This window comes from Physeter macrocephalus, chromosome 20 (genome assembly GCF_002837175.3).
Source record: "Physeter macrocephalus isolate SW-GA chromosome 20, ASM283717v5, whole genome shotgun sequence".
Lineage (NCBI taxonomy): Eukaryota > Metazoa > Chordata > Mammalia > Artiodactyla > Physeteridae > Physeter > Physeter macrocephalus.
Window position 1 is genome coordinate 6,450,221 of NC_041233.1, and position 16,649 is coordinate 6,466,869.

Sequence of the window (16,649 nt, forward strand, 5' to 3'; positions counted from 1 at the left end):
GAGGGCCCAAAGGGCAGAGGGCCCCGGACCCCAAAAAAAAAAAAAAAAAAAAAAAAAAGGATAGTCAGTACTACAACAACAACCCTACAGATAGTGAAAGCTTGCCAAAAAGATGTGCTAACGGATCAAAACTGTAATTGTCTGCTGGGTTGGCCAAAAAGTTCGTTAGGGTTTTTCCATAAGATATTATGAAAAAACCCAAACGAATCTTTGGCCAGCCCAATATTTCAACTTAAGCAAAAAGACAGTAGAAAATGATAAAAAAACAGGAAAGAACAAAATGAATCAGCATTTGAAAAACTCAAAAATGAGGCAACAGAATTCAGGAAGAAGTAGAACTTTTAAAAAAGAATCATTTCAGAAATGAAGACTCAACTAGATGGAATACAAAGTGAATAAACGTAACAGAGTATGTCTTAAGAGAAACAGAAGGTGGAAGTGAGGAAGATGTTTAAAGAAAAAAAGAAAGGATATCAAACAAATTTAGGAGATTCGGGCAAATACTGGAGATAGGCAAAGAAGATTCAATATGCAAAATGGAAGTCCCTAAAAAAGAACCCAAAGCAAGGAAAGAGAATACTAAAACTAAAATTCCAGAAAACTTTTCTGAAATTAAAAGATGTGAAATGACAAATTGAAAAAGCACACCGTGAAACTAAGACCCAGAAAAACCAACACCAAGTCATATTCTAGTAAAACTCTTGAACTTTTGAAGGGAACTATGGAAGAGAAAGAAAAAAATCCTTTGGGCATCCAGGTAAAAAGGGGAAAATTATCTTCCAATTATCATTTGCCCTTTGGACAGCCATGCTTTATGTCAGAGGAATATTTGAGATAGTCAAGGAAAGAAAATGAACAAAGGAATACTGTTTTCATGAGCCCTTCCTGAAAAATTTACTAGAGAACAAGCTTCTGACAACCAAATAACTAGAGAGGCATTGACATAAGGACTGGTAACAAGCAATAAATAGTGACTTGCTGAACTAAGACCAAATGAGGGTTCAAAGTGAGAGAACATAGGGACTTCCCTGTCGGTCCAGTGGTTAAGACTCCATGCTTCCACTGCAGGGGGTGTGGGTTTGATCCCTGGTCGGTTAACTAAGAACCCACATGCTGCAGAGCACAGCCAAAAAACAAAAACAAACAAACAAACAAAGTGAGAGAATATAGTAGGTGTTGGTTACATGTACATGCCCAGGTAATGTAAATATAACTATATAAATAGGGGGGCACGTGCAAAAAATTTTAATTGTTCTGAGAAATTGTATTGGTGGTATGTAGTATTTGAGTTCTCAGCCTGTTATGTGTATAATGTGGAATAAAGTAAATACAGACTCATGGTCTATTCTAATTCTTACATCCACCGTGCCCTTGAGAACCAGGATTCTCAGTGGGGAAGAAAGGAGATATGGATATAATCTAGACAGGGTAAAGGAAAAACCCTGTGGTCATGTATCTGAATTGGAACTATCAACACGGACTCATGAATTCCTAGCTCTGTCTGAACATTTCTACTACTTAGATTGTGGTCCTGCAATGCTATTTCCCACTAAAAGAAACCAGAGCTTCATGGAAAAAAGGCTGGTTCTAGTTCAGAAAGCAAGGAAGGTATTAAAGACCACAGTGGACCCTCTGTATCTGCAAGGTTCCACATCCTCAGATTCAACCAACTAAAGATAGAATATATTAGAAAAAAAAATCCCAGAAAGTTCCAAAAAGCAAAATTTGAATTTGCCACACAATTTACATAGCATTTTCATTGTATTTACAACTATTTACATAGCATTTACATTATTTTTACAAACCATTTACATTGTATTTATAATTATTTACATACCATTTACATTGTATTAGGTATTGTAAGTAATCTAGAGATGATTTAAAGTATCGGGGAGGATGTGGATAGCTTATATGAAAATACTACACCATTTTATACAAGAGATTTGAGCGTCCGTGGATTTTACTATCCTCGGGGGTTCTGGAACCAGATCCCCATGGATACGGAGGGTTGACTAAACTAGGATCATGTCAAAAGGACCAGAGGCCACTTGAAGAGGTTCCCATGGGCCAAAGATGGGACTCTGAACCACAGTGAGAATAATGATTACAACCAATTGACACCCATGAGTCTATAATGCTATTAAAAAACTAACAATTAATTAGCAAACTTCAGCGGCTAATAAGGACTCAATCTGTTATCTTGTCAACCAGGAAGGAAAAAAAAGGGAAAGATCCAAGCATTTATCCTGCCTTTTCTTTATGAAATGTACCACTGGACATCCAAAGAGTAGATGAGGGGAAGCATTTCTTTATAAGTATTCCAACTAATAAATGAAAAAAAAAAAAAACCCACCATGATGATAGAATTAGACTATTGCCATTTTGTTACCCACTAAACATTAATGGACCTAAGCCATGAGCATCAATTCCAATAAAGGAGAAAGAAATGAGAGAATGAACATCTCACCATTTGCCACTCCCTGGAAATTAATGGATCTAGGACATAATCATTAATGGCTCCTAACATCACCTGGAGTGAGACAAGCAGACTTTATGCGCTTCTGATGTAAGGTAAGACCACCACTTGTCTTGCCGAAAGGACCGAACCCAAGTGTGATCAAGCCTCTGGACTCGGCTGCCAGTTTGCAGACGATATGGAGCACAGAGGAGCGTGTTGAACTGCCCCAGACTGTGGGAAAACTACAGCTCAAAAGTCTTGGGTTCTTCAATAGATAAACTTCAAGGACAAGAAAGGGATGGCAGAGGGGACTAGAGATAGAAAAACGAGCAACTCTAAATCTATAGTGTCTAGGAATGTACACGTATGATGAAACAAGAAATGCAAGGAAGTGATTTCTGTGAAGGTGATGTTGGTGGTTACTTTTGGAGAGAAGGAGAAGGCAATGACTGGAACAGAGCACCTGCAGCAGCTTCTGGGGCTGCTGGTAAAGTTCTACTTCTCGACCTGAGTGGTAGTTACAGGGGGGTTCACCTTAGCTATCCATCCTTGAGCTATCCATCTGTTCTATACGACTTTCTGTATCTGTGTTTTATCTTACAATAAAATGGTAGAAAAAAGGAGAGAAAATGGGAGAAGAGGAAGCGGAGGGAGAACTCCAGACAACCCTCATGAGGAATTAAACACTATAAAAGGGAGGAGGAATGGGACGGCAGTTGGGGAGGGGTGGAGGCTCAAGGGAAGTCCTCATTTGTGTCTTTTACATGAGAAATGGCTTCTCTGCAGGCTGACTGGAATTATCCAGTAGAGATGGAAAGAATAACCATCCAGGATGGGGGAGGCTACCGCAGGAATGGCAATTTCATCTCAGACAAACAATAATCTGGCACATTAAATTAATGTTGATTGGAAATTTATGATTTGACACTTGGTTGGTATTTAATTTGTAAATGGGTTTTGCTTTTATAGTTATAAAAGAAGTTGATACCTAGATTTCTCCATAATAATCTAAGCCAACCCTGGAGATCTTAAAAATGTTTTTCTTTCAAAAAGGGTCTTACTCAATTTTGAGAAAAGTTGCTTTAGAAAATTCTTTTCTATAAAGAGTTCAAGAAACCTTTTTGTAAACTAAGAAATTATTCGGGCCTCATGTTCCTTATTTACAAAATAAAGGAGATGAATTACAGAATTTCTGGAGCCCTTTCCAGCTCTCAGTGGGAAATTCAAGTTTTCTAACAGCGGGTTTGTTTGAAACAAAGTGCAAACTGTAACACAAACAACAGACACACAGCAAACAAAAAGTACGTGTTAAATTGTTCCTCAGTTTTCCTCCCTTTACACTGTCTTATCCTAAATGTTTTCCTCTTTCCATGCAGCCCTATTTTCTGAACTCTTCAATTACCTTTCTATCTATAGTTGGCTGTGGATCTGGAAGCAGTAAGCTGGTAAGCGTGCCTGGTGCCAAGGGTAAAGAAAAGTGATCAAGTATCCCCAGGTTTGGTACTTGTCCTTAAAAATTCGGGCTTTACATCTCTAGCCCAGGATTCTTCACACTCCTCTTTCATCCTCTAATAAGCTCTCCTATATTCCAAACCTCTACCCAGTTCCATTCCCCCAGACCTGTCACCTCCTCATATTCCCACACTTAGGTAGCTCCCTTTCACACTGTAGGAGGGTTGGCCTGTGACTAATAGTATCAGCAGAAGTGACAGCATTGTCATTTCCACGGTTAGGTTACAAAAGACTGTGGCTTCCGTAAAAAAAGAATGAAATCATGCCATCTGTGGCAACATGGATGGACCCAGAGATTATCATACTAAGTGAAATAAGTGAGAGAAAGACAAACGTATATCACTTATATGTGGAATCTAAAAAAAAATGATACAAATGAACTTATGTACAAAACAGACTCACAGACATAGAAAACAAATTTATGGTTACCAAAGGGGAAAGGGCTGGGGGAGGAATAAATTAGGAGTTTGGGATTAACAGACACACACCACTATATATAAAACAGAGAAACAATAAGGACCTACTGTATAGCACAGGGAACTATATTCAGTATCTTGTAATAACCTGTAATAGGAAAGAATCTGAAAAAGAATATATATATACATATACATATATATAACTGAATCACTTTGCTCTACACTTGAAACTAACACAACATTGTAAATTAACTATACTTCAATTAAAAAATGCAAAAAACAGGGGCTTCCCTGGTGGCACAGTGGTTGCGCGTCCGCCTGCCGATGCAGGGGAGCCGGGTTCGCGCCCCGGTCTGGGGGGATCCCGCATGCCGCGGAGCGGCTGGGCCCGTGAGCCATGGCCGCTAAGCCTGCGCGTCCGGAGCCTGTGCTCCGCAACGGGAGAGGCCGCAGCAGAGGGAGGCCTGCATACCACAAAAAAAAAAAAAAAAAAAAGAAAAAGAAAAAAATCTTAAAAAAAATTTTTTTGAAAAGACTGTGGCTTCCATCTTGGGCACACTCCCCTTCCTTGCTTTGCTCTGGAGGGAGCCAGCTGCCAGGTCTTGAAGACACTTAGGCAGCTCCGTGGGGAGACCCATGCTATGAGGAACTGAGGTCCTCCGTCCAGCAGCCCATAAGGCCTGCCAACCACCACAGGGATCCTTCAGCCCCAGATGAATCTCAGAGAAGATGGTAGCCCGGCTAAGGTCTTGACAACAACCTCTTGAGAGACCTGGAACCCAGACCACCCAGCTAAGCTCCTGAATCCCTGCCCCACAGAAACTGTGAGATAATATACATTTACTGCTTTAAGCTGCTAACTTTGGGGGACAATTTGTTACACAGAAACAGATAACTAACATGGCAGCTTTGAAACTTCCTGACCACAACCCATAGAAATGCTTTCCACTCTGCAGTTCAGGACACACACGCATGCTTACACATACACACACATGCACACACTCAGCCATGCACTAGACAAGCATCCACAGCTATTATTTCATGAAACAATACTTATTCCTACTGCATATACTCAGCATACTCTGTCTTCTTGATTATTGTTTTCTTTTTAGTTCCATTCCATTTAAAAGAAAATGGTAATAGCACCCCACTGAGCTGATTTCACAATCCACACATGTATTTTGGGCAAAGAGTGCAGAAGGACAGTGGAGAACAAATCATCATTTTTTTTGTTTTGCTTATCATTGGCTGACACTGCAGTAGCCATGACCTTAACTGACTCACCCCTAAAGCTAGTTTAGTTTTTAATTTTTTTAAACTAGCCCCTCTGTATAGAGTAGGTACCCCAAAATGCTCAATCACTTCATTATGTTTGGTAATAGGAGTCCAGATAACACTATATTTAATTTTTCATTAATATTTCACTAACTAGTTAGTCACACAAAATTTAGAAAAATATGATGAAAACCTCAGTGTTCATATTGCAGCTGGGAAAATAAAAAACATTAGAAATACAAATGCAGCCCTTCCCAACCCCAACTCCCTCTCCTACCATAGAAGTAACCTTTATCCTGAAGTTTTTGTTTCTCATTCCCATGCATGCATTTTATAGTTTTATTGTATATGTTTATACATATGCAGGTTTCTTTTCATACAGGCTTATATTTCATATAAATGGGATCATACTGCATATATCCTTTTATGACTATTTTTTTTAATACGTAAGAAGTAAATTTACTGAGAGAGAGACACACTCCATAGACAGAGTGTGAGCCATCTCAGAAAGTGAGTGTCTTTTATGACTTTTTTTTGCCCAACATGCTGTGAAGATTTATCGATTAACTCTAGTTCACTCCGATTTATTTATTTATTTACTTACTTATTATTTAATGTGTTCATTCATTCATATATTTATTTGCTGCACCTCGTGGCTCGGGGAATCTCAGTTCCCCAACCAGGGATTGAACCAGGGCCCTTGGCAGTGAAAGTGTGGAGTCCTAACCATGGACCGCTAGGCAATTCCCTCTAGTTCACTCATTTTAACTCCTGTATATTATTTCATGGTATGAATTGTACCCAGACTCATTTGTCCATTCCTCCTGTTGGTAGTCACTCAGATTTTTTTTTCTGTTATGAACAATACTCGATGGACACATATATTTCTAGTGTACATTCTCTCTCAAGCATATAAATAGATGTTGAATTTCTTAAGAAAACAGGATTAAATACCTAAATAATCCTAGCAAAGAACTCTGATTGGTTTTATCCTTGTCTCATTTTTGTATCCCAGACTATAGGTCTGGATTTGTTTCTGTTTAGTCACTAGAGCCTCGAAAACAGGGCCGGGAGTCGGGTTAAAAGAACAAAAATAAAAAATGAAACATCTGCTTCCTTTTGAACTGGAGATGTGAAGGAAGCCTAAGGAGATAATGCCTTAGTCATTTTTAATAGCTGCTGGAATGTCTTAACTCAAATGATCATGAACTTTTCTCTATGTAACCTGCCTATCAGAATCTGTGGGGAGAGCCATGTCTTTTACCCATAAATTCAGGAACAAAAGGTTGATCCTGCCTGGGTTCAACTAGGCTGGGAATCATCAAACTTCTTCTGTCAAGGGCCAGGTAGTAAATATTTCAGGCTTTACAGTCTCTACCACAACTACTAACCTCTGTCTTTGCAGAATGAAAGCAGCCATAGGCTATTCATAAACTAGAGTAGGAGTGTTCCAATAAAACCTTATTTACAAAAACAGGCAGTGGACCAGATTTGACCTGCAAGTCATAGTTTGTTGAGTCCTGTCCTAAGCAGAAGAAAACAATTTAGACCAGCAATATGTAGTACTGTATATTGAAATTTAAACTTTAATCTGATATTCTTCTCCTTTTAGATGGTCAATTATCCTAAAAACTGGTCACACCCAGTCCTGTTGAGAGTGCAAATAAATAATTATCAATACTATTATACACTGCCGGTAGGAGAGGTGCATTCATTTATTTCCTCAACAACTATAAAGAGCTATGAACCCCAACATAGGCCACGTACTCCACAGGATACTGGGGACATGAAAATAAAATGCACAGGCACCCTATGCTCAAGGCACTCAAGGCTAGTGAAGGGAGGCAGACATTGAAATAGCTTGTAATTGCTCAAAAAAGTGATGAAATGGAAATTTCCATGTATCTCTTATTGAAACATTGACAGTGGCATAAATCTATTTGGCCAACAACAGCAGCAGCAATTAAAATAAGTAACAACTCAACTGGCTAACTGCAGTCGGAGGCATCAGATACATCCTTCATCTCATGACAGGATACCATGTGGTTTCGGGAACTGAATTCAAGTTGGAGTCCATCGGGCAGACCTGGGTTTGAGACTTAGTTCTAGTACTTACTACCCCTGGGACCTTGATTGTGCTTTTATCTCTGCGTTTTAGCATCCTCTATGTAGATGGAAATAGTAATAGTACTTACTTTAAAGAGATGATTATGAACATTACATGAAATAGTGTAGGTAAAGCACCCAGCACACAGTAGGCTTCATGCTAATGGCAGCTAATTATACGTATTCATTCAACAGCATTTGTTGAGTGCCTCCTTAAGTTCCAGGATCATTCCAGGTACAGAACTAGGGCTATCATTATCCTCATGATCTAAGGAGACACCACAGAAGTCTCAACTTTAGAAGCTGCACGGTCCAGGAGCAACAGGTGGCGCGCGCCCCATTCTGCAGAGCCCTCAGCCCGCCTCTTCCCACAACTGGTGGCCCTTCACCTCCCCCACCCCACCCCAGCGCCATTCCCCGTGACCCTTAGGAATCTGTGATGGTTAATTTTAGGTGTCAACTTGACTGGGCCACAGGGTGCCCAGGTATTTGGTCAAACATTCTTCTGGGTGTTTCTCTGAGGGTGTTTCTGGCTGAGATTAACCTTTCACTCTGTAGACTGAGTAAAGCAGATGGCCTTCCCTTAGGTGGGTGGGCCTCATCCAATCAGTGGAGGGCCAGAATTGAACACAAAGGTGGACCCTTCCCCGAGTAAGAAGGAATTCTCCCTTCCTGATGACCAATGAATGGAACATGAGCTTTTTCCTGCCTTTGGATTCAGACACTGGCTATTCCTGGGTCTCCAGCTTGCCGATTACAACCCTTGGGACTTGCCAACGTCTATAGTTGTGTGGGACAATTCCTTCTGATAAATCTCTTTATATATAAATAAATATATTTCTCTCTCTCTCTCTCTCTCTCTCTCTCTCTATATATATATATATATACACATACACACACACACACACACACACACACACACACACACATCCATTAGTTCTGTTTCTCTGCAGAACCCTAATACAGATCACTTCTTACCCTGTATTGCTCAAGTCACAGGGATGACCAGCCTCCAGGCTGCCAGCACAGTTCTGGTCCAGGTGTGGGACCCCCGGAGGTGTGCAGTGTGCAACCCACATGCTCAACACCGCAGCTGTGCTCTGATCGCCCACCTCAACTCTCCACGGAGCTTCCCACGTCCCCACCTCGCCTTCTCTCCCAGGGCCATGTACTCAGTACTCATGGACAGGGCAATGACCCACCAACTCCAAACATCCCCGACACCTTACCTCCAGGCATGCAACGGAAGCCGTCTCCCTGGTAACCAGGTTTGCACTGGCATGTGAAGGACCCTGGAGTGTTGTAGCAGATGGCATCAGGGTGACATCGGCTTAGCTGGCATTCATCCACATCTGCAAGACAGCCACCAAGCCCAGGGATAGTGAGATTTCTTCTGGAATTCCTAGTTTACACAATAATGTAAGCCACTTCCTCAACTTCTGGGAACTCAGTTTCTGATCTGGGAACAGTGATTTAAGAACTCACCAAACCAGGCTTCCCTGGTGGCGCAGTGGTTGAGAGTCCGCCTGCCGATGCAGGGGACACGGGTTCGTGCCCCGGTCCGGGAGGATCCCACATGCCGCGGAGCGGCTGGGCCCGTGAGCCACGGCCGCTGAGCCTGCGCGTCCGGAGCCTGTGCTCCGCAACGGGAGAGGCCACAGCAGTGAGAGGCCCGCGTACCGCAAAAAAAAAAAAAAAAAAAAAAAAACAAGGACTCACCAAACATTACTTACCAAAACACTAACTCCTCAATTTCTATCTAGTGTATTTACAAATGTGTTTCACTTTGATGTTTTCATGAAAAATCAAGCATGCAAAAGGAAAAACGAGAGGTTTTTTTCATTATTTCCTTCTCATTATAAACGAGAGCTTCAAAAATGTCTGAGTTTGGAGACAGATGATTAACTGCTTGACAGAAGAATCTCAAAGACCAGAGAAAATTCACATGTTCAGTAACAAAAGACAAAGTATTTCAGAAATTATAATCTCTTAGAGAAGCTTGGACTTTCCAGAAATACTCCACGGTACAACGTTAAGTAAGTTTGCAAACCAGGGCACCGGGGGAAGGGTGTTCAGTTATTTCACTTAAAATTATCTTTAAGAGCACCCTGGCTGTCAACAATGGACTGATCTGAGGTCTGAGAGAATTTTGTGGAACCATTTATTCTCTGCATCTGAAGTCATTTATTAAAAAAGGGGACTTCACTTTTTTTGGAACACAAGATTAGAGCAGGCCAGGTGAATGACTGTATGTATCTTATTAAATAAAAGTCTGGACTTTAAGCTCCATGTGTGTAAGGATTGTTCGTCTTTTCATGAAAGACAAACAATCTCCTCAGTCCCTAGCAGACAGCAGGTGTTTAATTATTGCCTGAACGAGCAAGTGACATGGAACAAAATGGTAAGGGGAGGACAAGTGTCTTCCCCAATGAGAACAGCCCCCCAAAGAAAACACATAATTCAAATTACTAGAGATGCAAAATACAGCCCATCTACTCAACAGAGTTGAGAGAAGAATTCTCTCTTTTTTTAAAAATAATTTTTATTTTATTATTTATTTTTGGGTGCAATGGGTCCTCATTGCTGCGCACAGGCTTTCTCTAGTTGGGGCGAGTGGGGGCTACTCTTCGTTGCAGTGCGCGGGCTTCTCATCATGGTGGCTTCTCTTGTTGTGGAGTATGGGCTCTAGGCGCACGGGCTCAGTAGTTGTGGCGCACGGACGTAGTTGCTCTGCAGCATGTGGGATCTTCCCGGACCAGGGCTCGAACCCGTGTCCCCTGCATTGGCAGGCGGATTCTTAACCACTGTGCCACCAGGGAAGCCCGAGAAGAATTCTCTTGAATTCAGAGTTGAGTCACTAATTAGCATATGGTAAGTATCACCCAGGGAATTTTTTTCAGGTTACACAGGGAGGAAAGTCAGAGTAACCACGTACCTTGGCAGGCTCTGCCATCCCCAGAGAAGCCTGGCAGACAGGAGCAGGTGTAGGAGGAGCCTCCCAAATAGATGCACTGGGCCCGCTGAGAGATGTCACAGTCATGAAGGCCAGTCTCACAGTAGTTGATGGGGCGCTGGTCCACGACAGCTTCAGACAAAAGGTTGACACTCAATGTTTGGAAGAGTCCCCTGAGAAGTCCCAGCGCCCTTCCAAGCAGTGTAGTCCACTGAGGTGGACTATGTCTGGACCCCAGACCTCCAGACATCTCTTCAGGTTCATCCCTGCTCCCCGCTGGATGGTACCCCTGGCTCTCCTCCTGTTTCCTCCCACCTGGATCCCACCTCTGAAAAGTCTTCTCAGCCTGCACTGCAGGGGGTCGATCGGCCTGGCTCTTGACCTCAGCTTCGCCCCAGGGCTCTGTCTCAGGCCACTCTCCACACCTGGTCCCCGAAACCCAACTTTCCCTTCATCTGGATGTGGAGGTGGAATCTGCAGGTAGACACGCTTCCCGTGGCATCTGTTGGTGGAGCCTTTGGAGCTGAGGATCTGAGACTTCCACGGTATCTTTGCCCTCGGCTCACTAGGCGGGTGGAACATTCACTACGCATGCCAGTCACCCACGTCCCACCAAGGAAGGTGAGATAAACTTTCCCAGGGAAGTGAGACGGGGGGGGATAGAATGACTGTGGGCCTCTGGGGTGGGCAGCCCTGGGTTTCTACTAGGTACATGAGTCCACCATATGGCTTTGGGTAAATCATATAACTTCTCGGAGCCACAATTTCTTCCTTGTAGAATAGGAATGACTTCCAGCTTGCCAAGCATGGGGAGGCCCAGTAGATGGGACTATTATTTTCTAAAGGGTCCTGATGACAAGACTCAGAGAATGAGGTCGTAGGAAGTAGGCAATGTGACATAGAGGCTAGAAAATCATACCCCATCTTGTGCTGTTGCCTCAAGATGAAAGTCAAGGACTAAGGTCTAGGGGGTGATTTCCAACAGCTGGTTCAGATACTCTGGGGTTTGTAAGGCACTTTAACTTCTGGTCTTAAAGCCCTAAGGCCCAGGTCAGAGTCCTGGCTCCCGCAATGTCAGAACAGAACACTTGCTTCCTGCAAGGAGGCCCTCAGGGTTTAGATTATCCTGGATACAGGAGGACTCCTCATCTTTATCCTCAATGAGTCTTCCCAAGATTAATTCCTGTTCATCCTACCTCAAGTGCTTCGGCAGAGAGAGCTCCAAGCACTGTCAGGGGACAGGTAAAGAAGAGGATCCTCTTCAAAGGTCTGCGCCCATGAGAGGTTAGCAAAGTACCGTATTGGCGGATGGAGGCCCAGCCTGTGGACTCAGCAGTTTAGACTCCTGAAGTTGGACTGTTAACTAACTCCCATGGGACAGGGACCATGGAACCAAGTCTGTGGGCCAAAGGGTTACTGGATTTTCAATTGCTACAAGTGGTCCAAATTTCTTTCTAGAAAACAATAGCCCAGATTACACTGAACCAAACCAAGGACACACTGTTTCCTTGGACCACTCCTATTTTCTCTCACTTTTCATCGTTTCTAACATTCTTCTTCTCTCCAGGGTCCTCTTTCCCCCAATTCCTTCAGCTCGCAAAGTGTGAAAGGGACACTCTCGGAAAATTGGGACCAAAAAAAGGTAGGGGAAATATACCCAGACAGAACAACCAGGAAAGGAGCCTCACTTCTCCTCCATCAAATATTCATGTCATTAGAGTGCGTAAGTGATCATTTTACACATTGTGTTTACTCCAGCCTCATCGCGTCCCACCCTTGGTAACAGGGGAGGACCCTGCTACAACATGGGTAGGTCCTAATGTCCCCTGCCCTGCCATCACCTTCACCTTTGCTTCTATTTTTTTTTTTTTTTTTTTTTTGGCCAAGCTGCTTGGTTTATAGGATCTCAGTTCCCTGACCAGGAATTGAACCCCGGGCCCACGGCAGTGAAAGTGCACAGTCCTAACCACTGGACCGCCAGGGAATTCCCACACCTATGCTTCTATAATCCTCAAACCCTTTCTAGAAAAAGGCAGTTTATAATTTAATTTTTTAAATCACGTTTTCCTTTATGTAAGACCATTTTTCATGCCAGAGCAATTTTCTTCTGAAGGAAGCTTTAGAACTTTACAACTCCAAACAATTTAGTTCTACCTTTTTCATTTTCAAAGTATACAAAGCATTTTTTTTTCTTTTTTTCTTTTTCTTTTTTCTTTATTTTTTAAAATATCTTTATTGGAGTATAATTGCTTTACAATGGTGTGTTAGTTTCTGCTGTATAACAAAGTGAATCAGCTATACATATACATGTATCCCCATATCCCCTCCCTCTTGCGTCTCCCTCCCACCCTCCCTATCCCACCCCTCTAGGTGGACACAAAGCACCGAGCTGATCTCCCTGTGCTATGCAGCTGCTTCCCACTAGCTATCTATTTTACATTTGGCAGTGTATATTTTTAAGCAAAATATACAACAACCCAAAGGAGACCTTTTCACTAATTTACACAAGAGGGGCCACCAGCACATCCAGCTGTGCTTCCCTCAAAGGCTCCTAACCCCACAGGCTGGCAATTTCCTACAATTCTCACCCTGCCTGTCGACTAGCAGGGGGTGCAGGGTGGGAGGGAGGGGAAAGTTTTGGAAAGGACAGAAAATCAGGCTCAAAATGGGATTTAAAAACAGTATGGAGGTTCCTTAAAAAACTAAAAATAGAATTCCCACATGACCCAGCAAACCCACCACTGGGCATATACCCAGAGAAAACGATAATTCAAAAAAAGACATGCACCCCAATGTTCATTGCAACACTATTTACAATAGCCAGGTCATGGAAGCAACCTAAATGCCCGTTGACAGACGAATGGACAAAGAAGATGTGGTACATATATACAATGGAATATTACTCAGCCATAAAAAGGAATGAAATTAGGTCATTTGTAGAGACGTGGATGGATCTAGAGACTGTCATACAGAGCGAAGTAAGTCAGAAAGAAAAACAAATAACGTATATTAACGCATATATGTGGAACCTAGAAAAATGGTACAGATGAACTGGTTTGCAGGGCAGAAATTGAGACACAGATGTAGAGAACAAACGTATGGACACCAAGCGGGGAAAGTGGTGGGGGGGTGGAGGTGGTGGTGTGATGAATTGGGAGATTGGGATTGACATGTATACACTACTATGTATAAAATAGATAACTAGTGAAAACCTACAGTACAGCACAGGGAATTCTACTCAGTGCTCTGCGGTGACCTAAATGGGAAGGAAATCCAAAAAAGAGGGGATATATGTATACGTATAGCGGATTGACTTTGCTGTACAGCAAAAACTAACACACTGTAAAGCAACTATACGCCAATAAAAATTAATTTTAAAAAATTAATTACAATTACATGGTCAGTTGGGGTTTTACTTTTCTAGCTCCTGCATTTCTGAAGAGAACCCTGAACTGTGACCTGGCATGGGCAGAGCCGAGGAACTGCCCTGAGATGCTGCCACCCAATGTGACATTGGTCCCCAAGAGACACCTGCAAGGCTGTCTGGGGCCAGGAAATGAGACAACGCAGAGAAGGGAGGTGATGCCAAGAAGGAAGGACAAAACGAGGGAAAGAAGCCACGTGTTACAAGGAGAGAAAAGGGCGGGGAATAAAGAGCCTTTAGGAGAGTGGTTTCACAGCCTCTAGTTACTTTAAGTTCTGAGAAAAAGACCACAAAGTTGAATGATTCACAATAATTTTTCCAAACAACATGACAGGAGAGGGAGGGAGAACAGGAACGCTGGGTGAGCCAGGCTGAGCCTTTAGCCTAAGCCCAGCCCTGTCCCCCCTGACCGATGGGCAGGTGCATGGTGCCGTGCACTGTACAACTTGGGGTCCCAACCTGCCCAGGCTCCGTACAGGCCACGTATCACAGGGGGCAACTGTATCTACACATAAAGGTGATTTGCAGGCCAGCTGAGGCTCTTTTCCTTTGTGTCAGCATACTTTGCACATTCCAATTAACTAAAAGTTTGCACCCAGTGGAAAAGAGAAAGTCACAGGCCTGCAGAAAATGACAAAGATGGAAATCCACAAAGCAGCCCCTCCCCTAATGGATACCCATCCTCATGGAAAGACAGTCACCTCTGGCCACCCACACACCCTGAATGAGCGCCCAGCCCCTCACATTTCTCAGGACACAGAGCCAGCCTCTTAAACCATCCAGATTCTTTCCTCACCCTTCCCTGTTCTGACCTGACAGACATCGTCCCAGCCTGGGCTTCAACCCAGGACATCGTTTTAACAAGCAATTCCGGGAGAGTGAAACTGACCAGTAAATTATCCAGTGATGAGTCAGAATCTTTGTGTGAATGCATTCAGGCAGACTTGGTTTCACCCAGTGAGCCATCTCTCTATGAGGTGAGTCTCAAAGGAGCCAATTAAAAGAGGCAAAAAGCCAAGTGAGATGGAATTGCACAGGGGGCCACAGGCAGGGGAGAATCAGGAAACCTAGATGCCGGGTCTTGGTGGAACTTAATGATCTTCAGGTGGTTTTCACACTTGCTTCTGAGGGGGGGAATCCATTATTCAAACAAAATCTTACTCAGAAATTGATATACAGAAAAACGAAATAGTCCTTGTATCCCCATTGGCAGATCCTGGGGCATCTCCAAGGGCTCCACGGGACATAGGAAGCCCATGATGCAGTCTAATTTTACAGGTGAGGAACTGAGGCCCAGAGAGGCTGTCTTCCTCAAAATCAAATGCCTAGGAGTAGACGTTTGCCCACCACCTGTCTTGCAGCCCACCCTAGCCCTTCCTTGAGGGTGGATCCCAGGAATGGCTGGAGACAGAAACTGAGGACACAAGATGCCTCACACACGTCTGCCCCAGGACTGTCCAAGCCACAACCCAAGGGGTAAAGGATCCACCACCAAAGCTTGAGCCGAAATCTAATGTAAATAGTGTTGCCACAAAAAATAGACCTTTGAATCTCCTTCGTCTCAAAAAGCAGAGAAGGAAGTCAGGCCAAATTCACAGAAATTGTTGTTCTCTATGGAGAAAAAAAAAAAAGATAGAAGTAACTTTAGCAGAGCTGAAATCTCAGCTCTGTGCAAAGGGGACTGGCTGTCTCTCAGTTCACAGATGTTTGGGTCATACTCAAATATGAGAACGGCCTGTTCTCTCCACCCTCAAGACACCATCTCACCCTGGGACCTTGGCGGCCTCATCTGAGTTTCAAGACAGAGCAAACAGAAAGCATGCTAGGGTTTAGTAAACAGCAAGGAAAGGGCAAGGAGATGGTTCACTGATGCAGTAAAAGAGGAATCTGTTTTAAATTGGGAAGAAATGTTGAGTTCAGATGGCCCCTTTAGCATGCTGCCCTCCAGACCTGGAAATCTCCAAGAATCTTTGAACTTGAAATTCTTGGAAACAACAGGTCAAAGTGCAGCAGTCGGAAAAAGTGGGGAAATTTAAACAATCTGGCTCTTTGGAGTTGGCCAATCACCATCATCACCAAAATCAGCAACCTAAAGCATAATTAGCCTAATTAATAGCCTTAGCTTCTAACTTTGATAGGCTATGAAGTTATGCTAGTACTTGTGGCTTGTAAAATGGAAATCCATAAATAGAAAGGCTCCGAATGGAGTTTTAGATGTAAATCAGGTAGAATTCAATCTAAGGCAGGTAATGACACAAATGCCTATAAGGTGTTCCCTCCACGTGAATCCCAAGGCCACTAATTATAAGGAGAAACATGTCTAATTGTTCAAATAGCTATTAAAAGAATATTTAGGGCTTCCCTGGTGGCGCAGTGGTTGAGAGTCCGCCTGCCGATGCAGGGGACACAGGTTCGTGCCCCGGTCCGGGAAGATCCCACATGCCGCGGAGCGGCTGGGCCCGTGAGCCATGGCCGCTGAGCCTGCGCGTCCGGAGCCTGTGCTCC

At 43.3% G+C, this 16,649-nt stretch overlaps 1 protein-coding gene across 1 annotated transcript in view; it reads right to left on the reverse strand.

Annotated features, from left to right (window-relative positions):
• Positions 1–16,649, reverse strand: part of NID1 (nidogen 1) — a 94,834-nt gene that overhangs the window by 29,688 nt on the left and 48,497 nt on the right. The window contains exons 10-11 of the mRNA XM_028481407.2: positions 10,703–11,169; positions 8,997–9,119 (exon numbers count right to left, since the gene is read on the reverse strand). Of these exons, the coding sequence (XP_028337208.1) occupies positions 8,997–9,119; positions 10,703–11,169 (590 nt within the window). The remainder of the gene's footprint in view (positions 1–8,996; positions 9,120–10,702; positions 11,170–16,649) is intronic.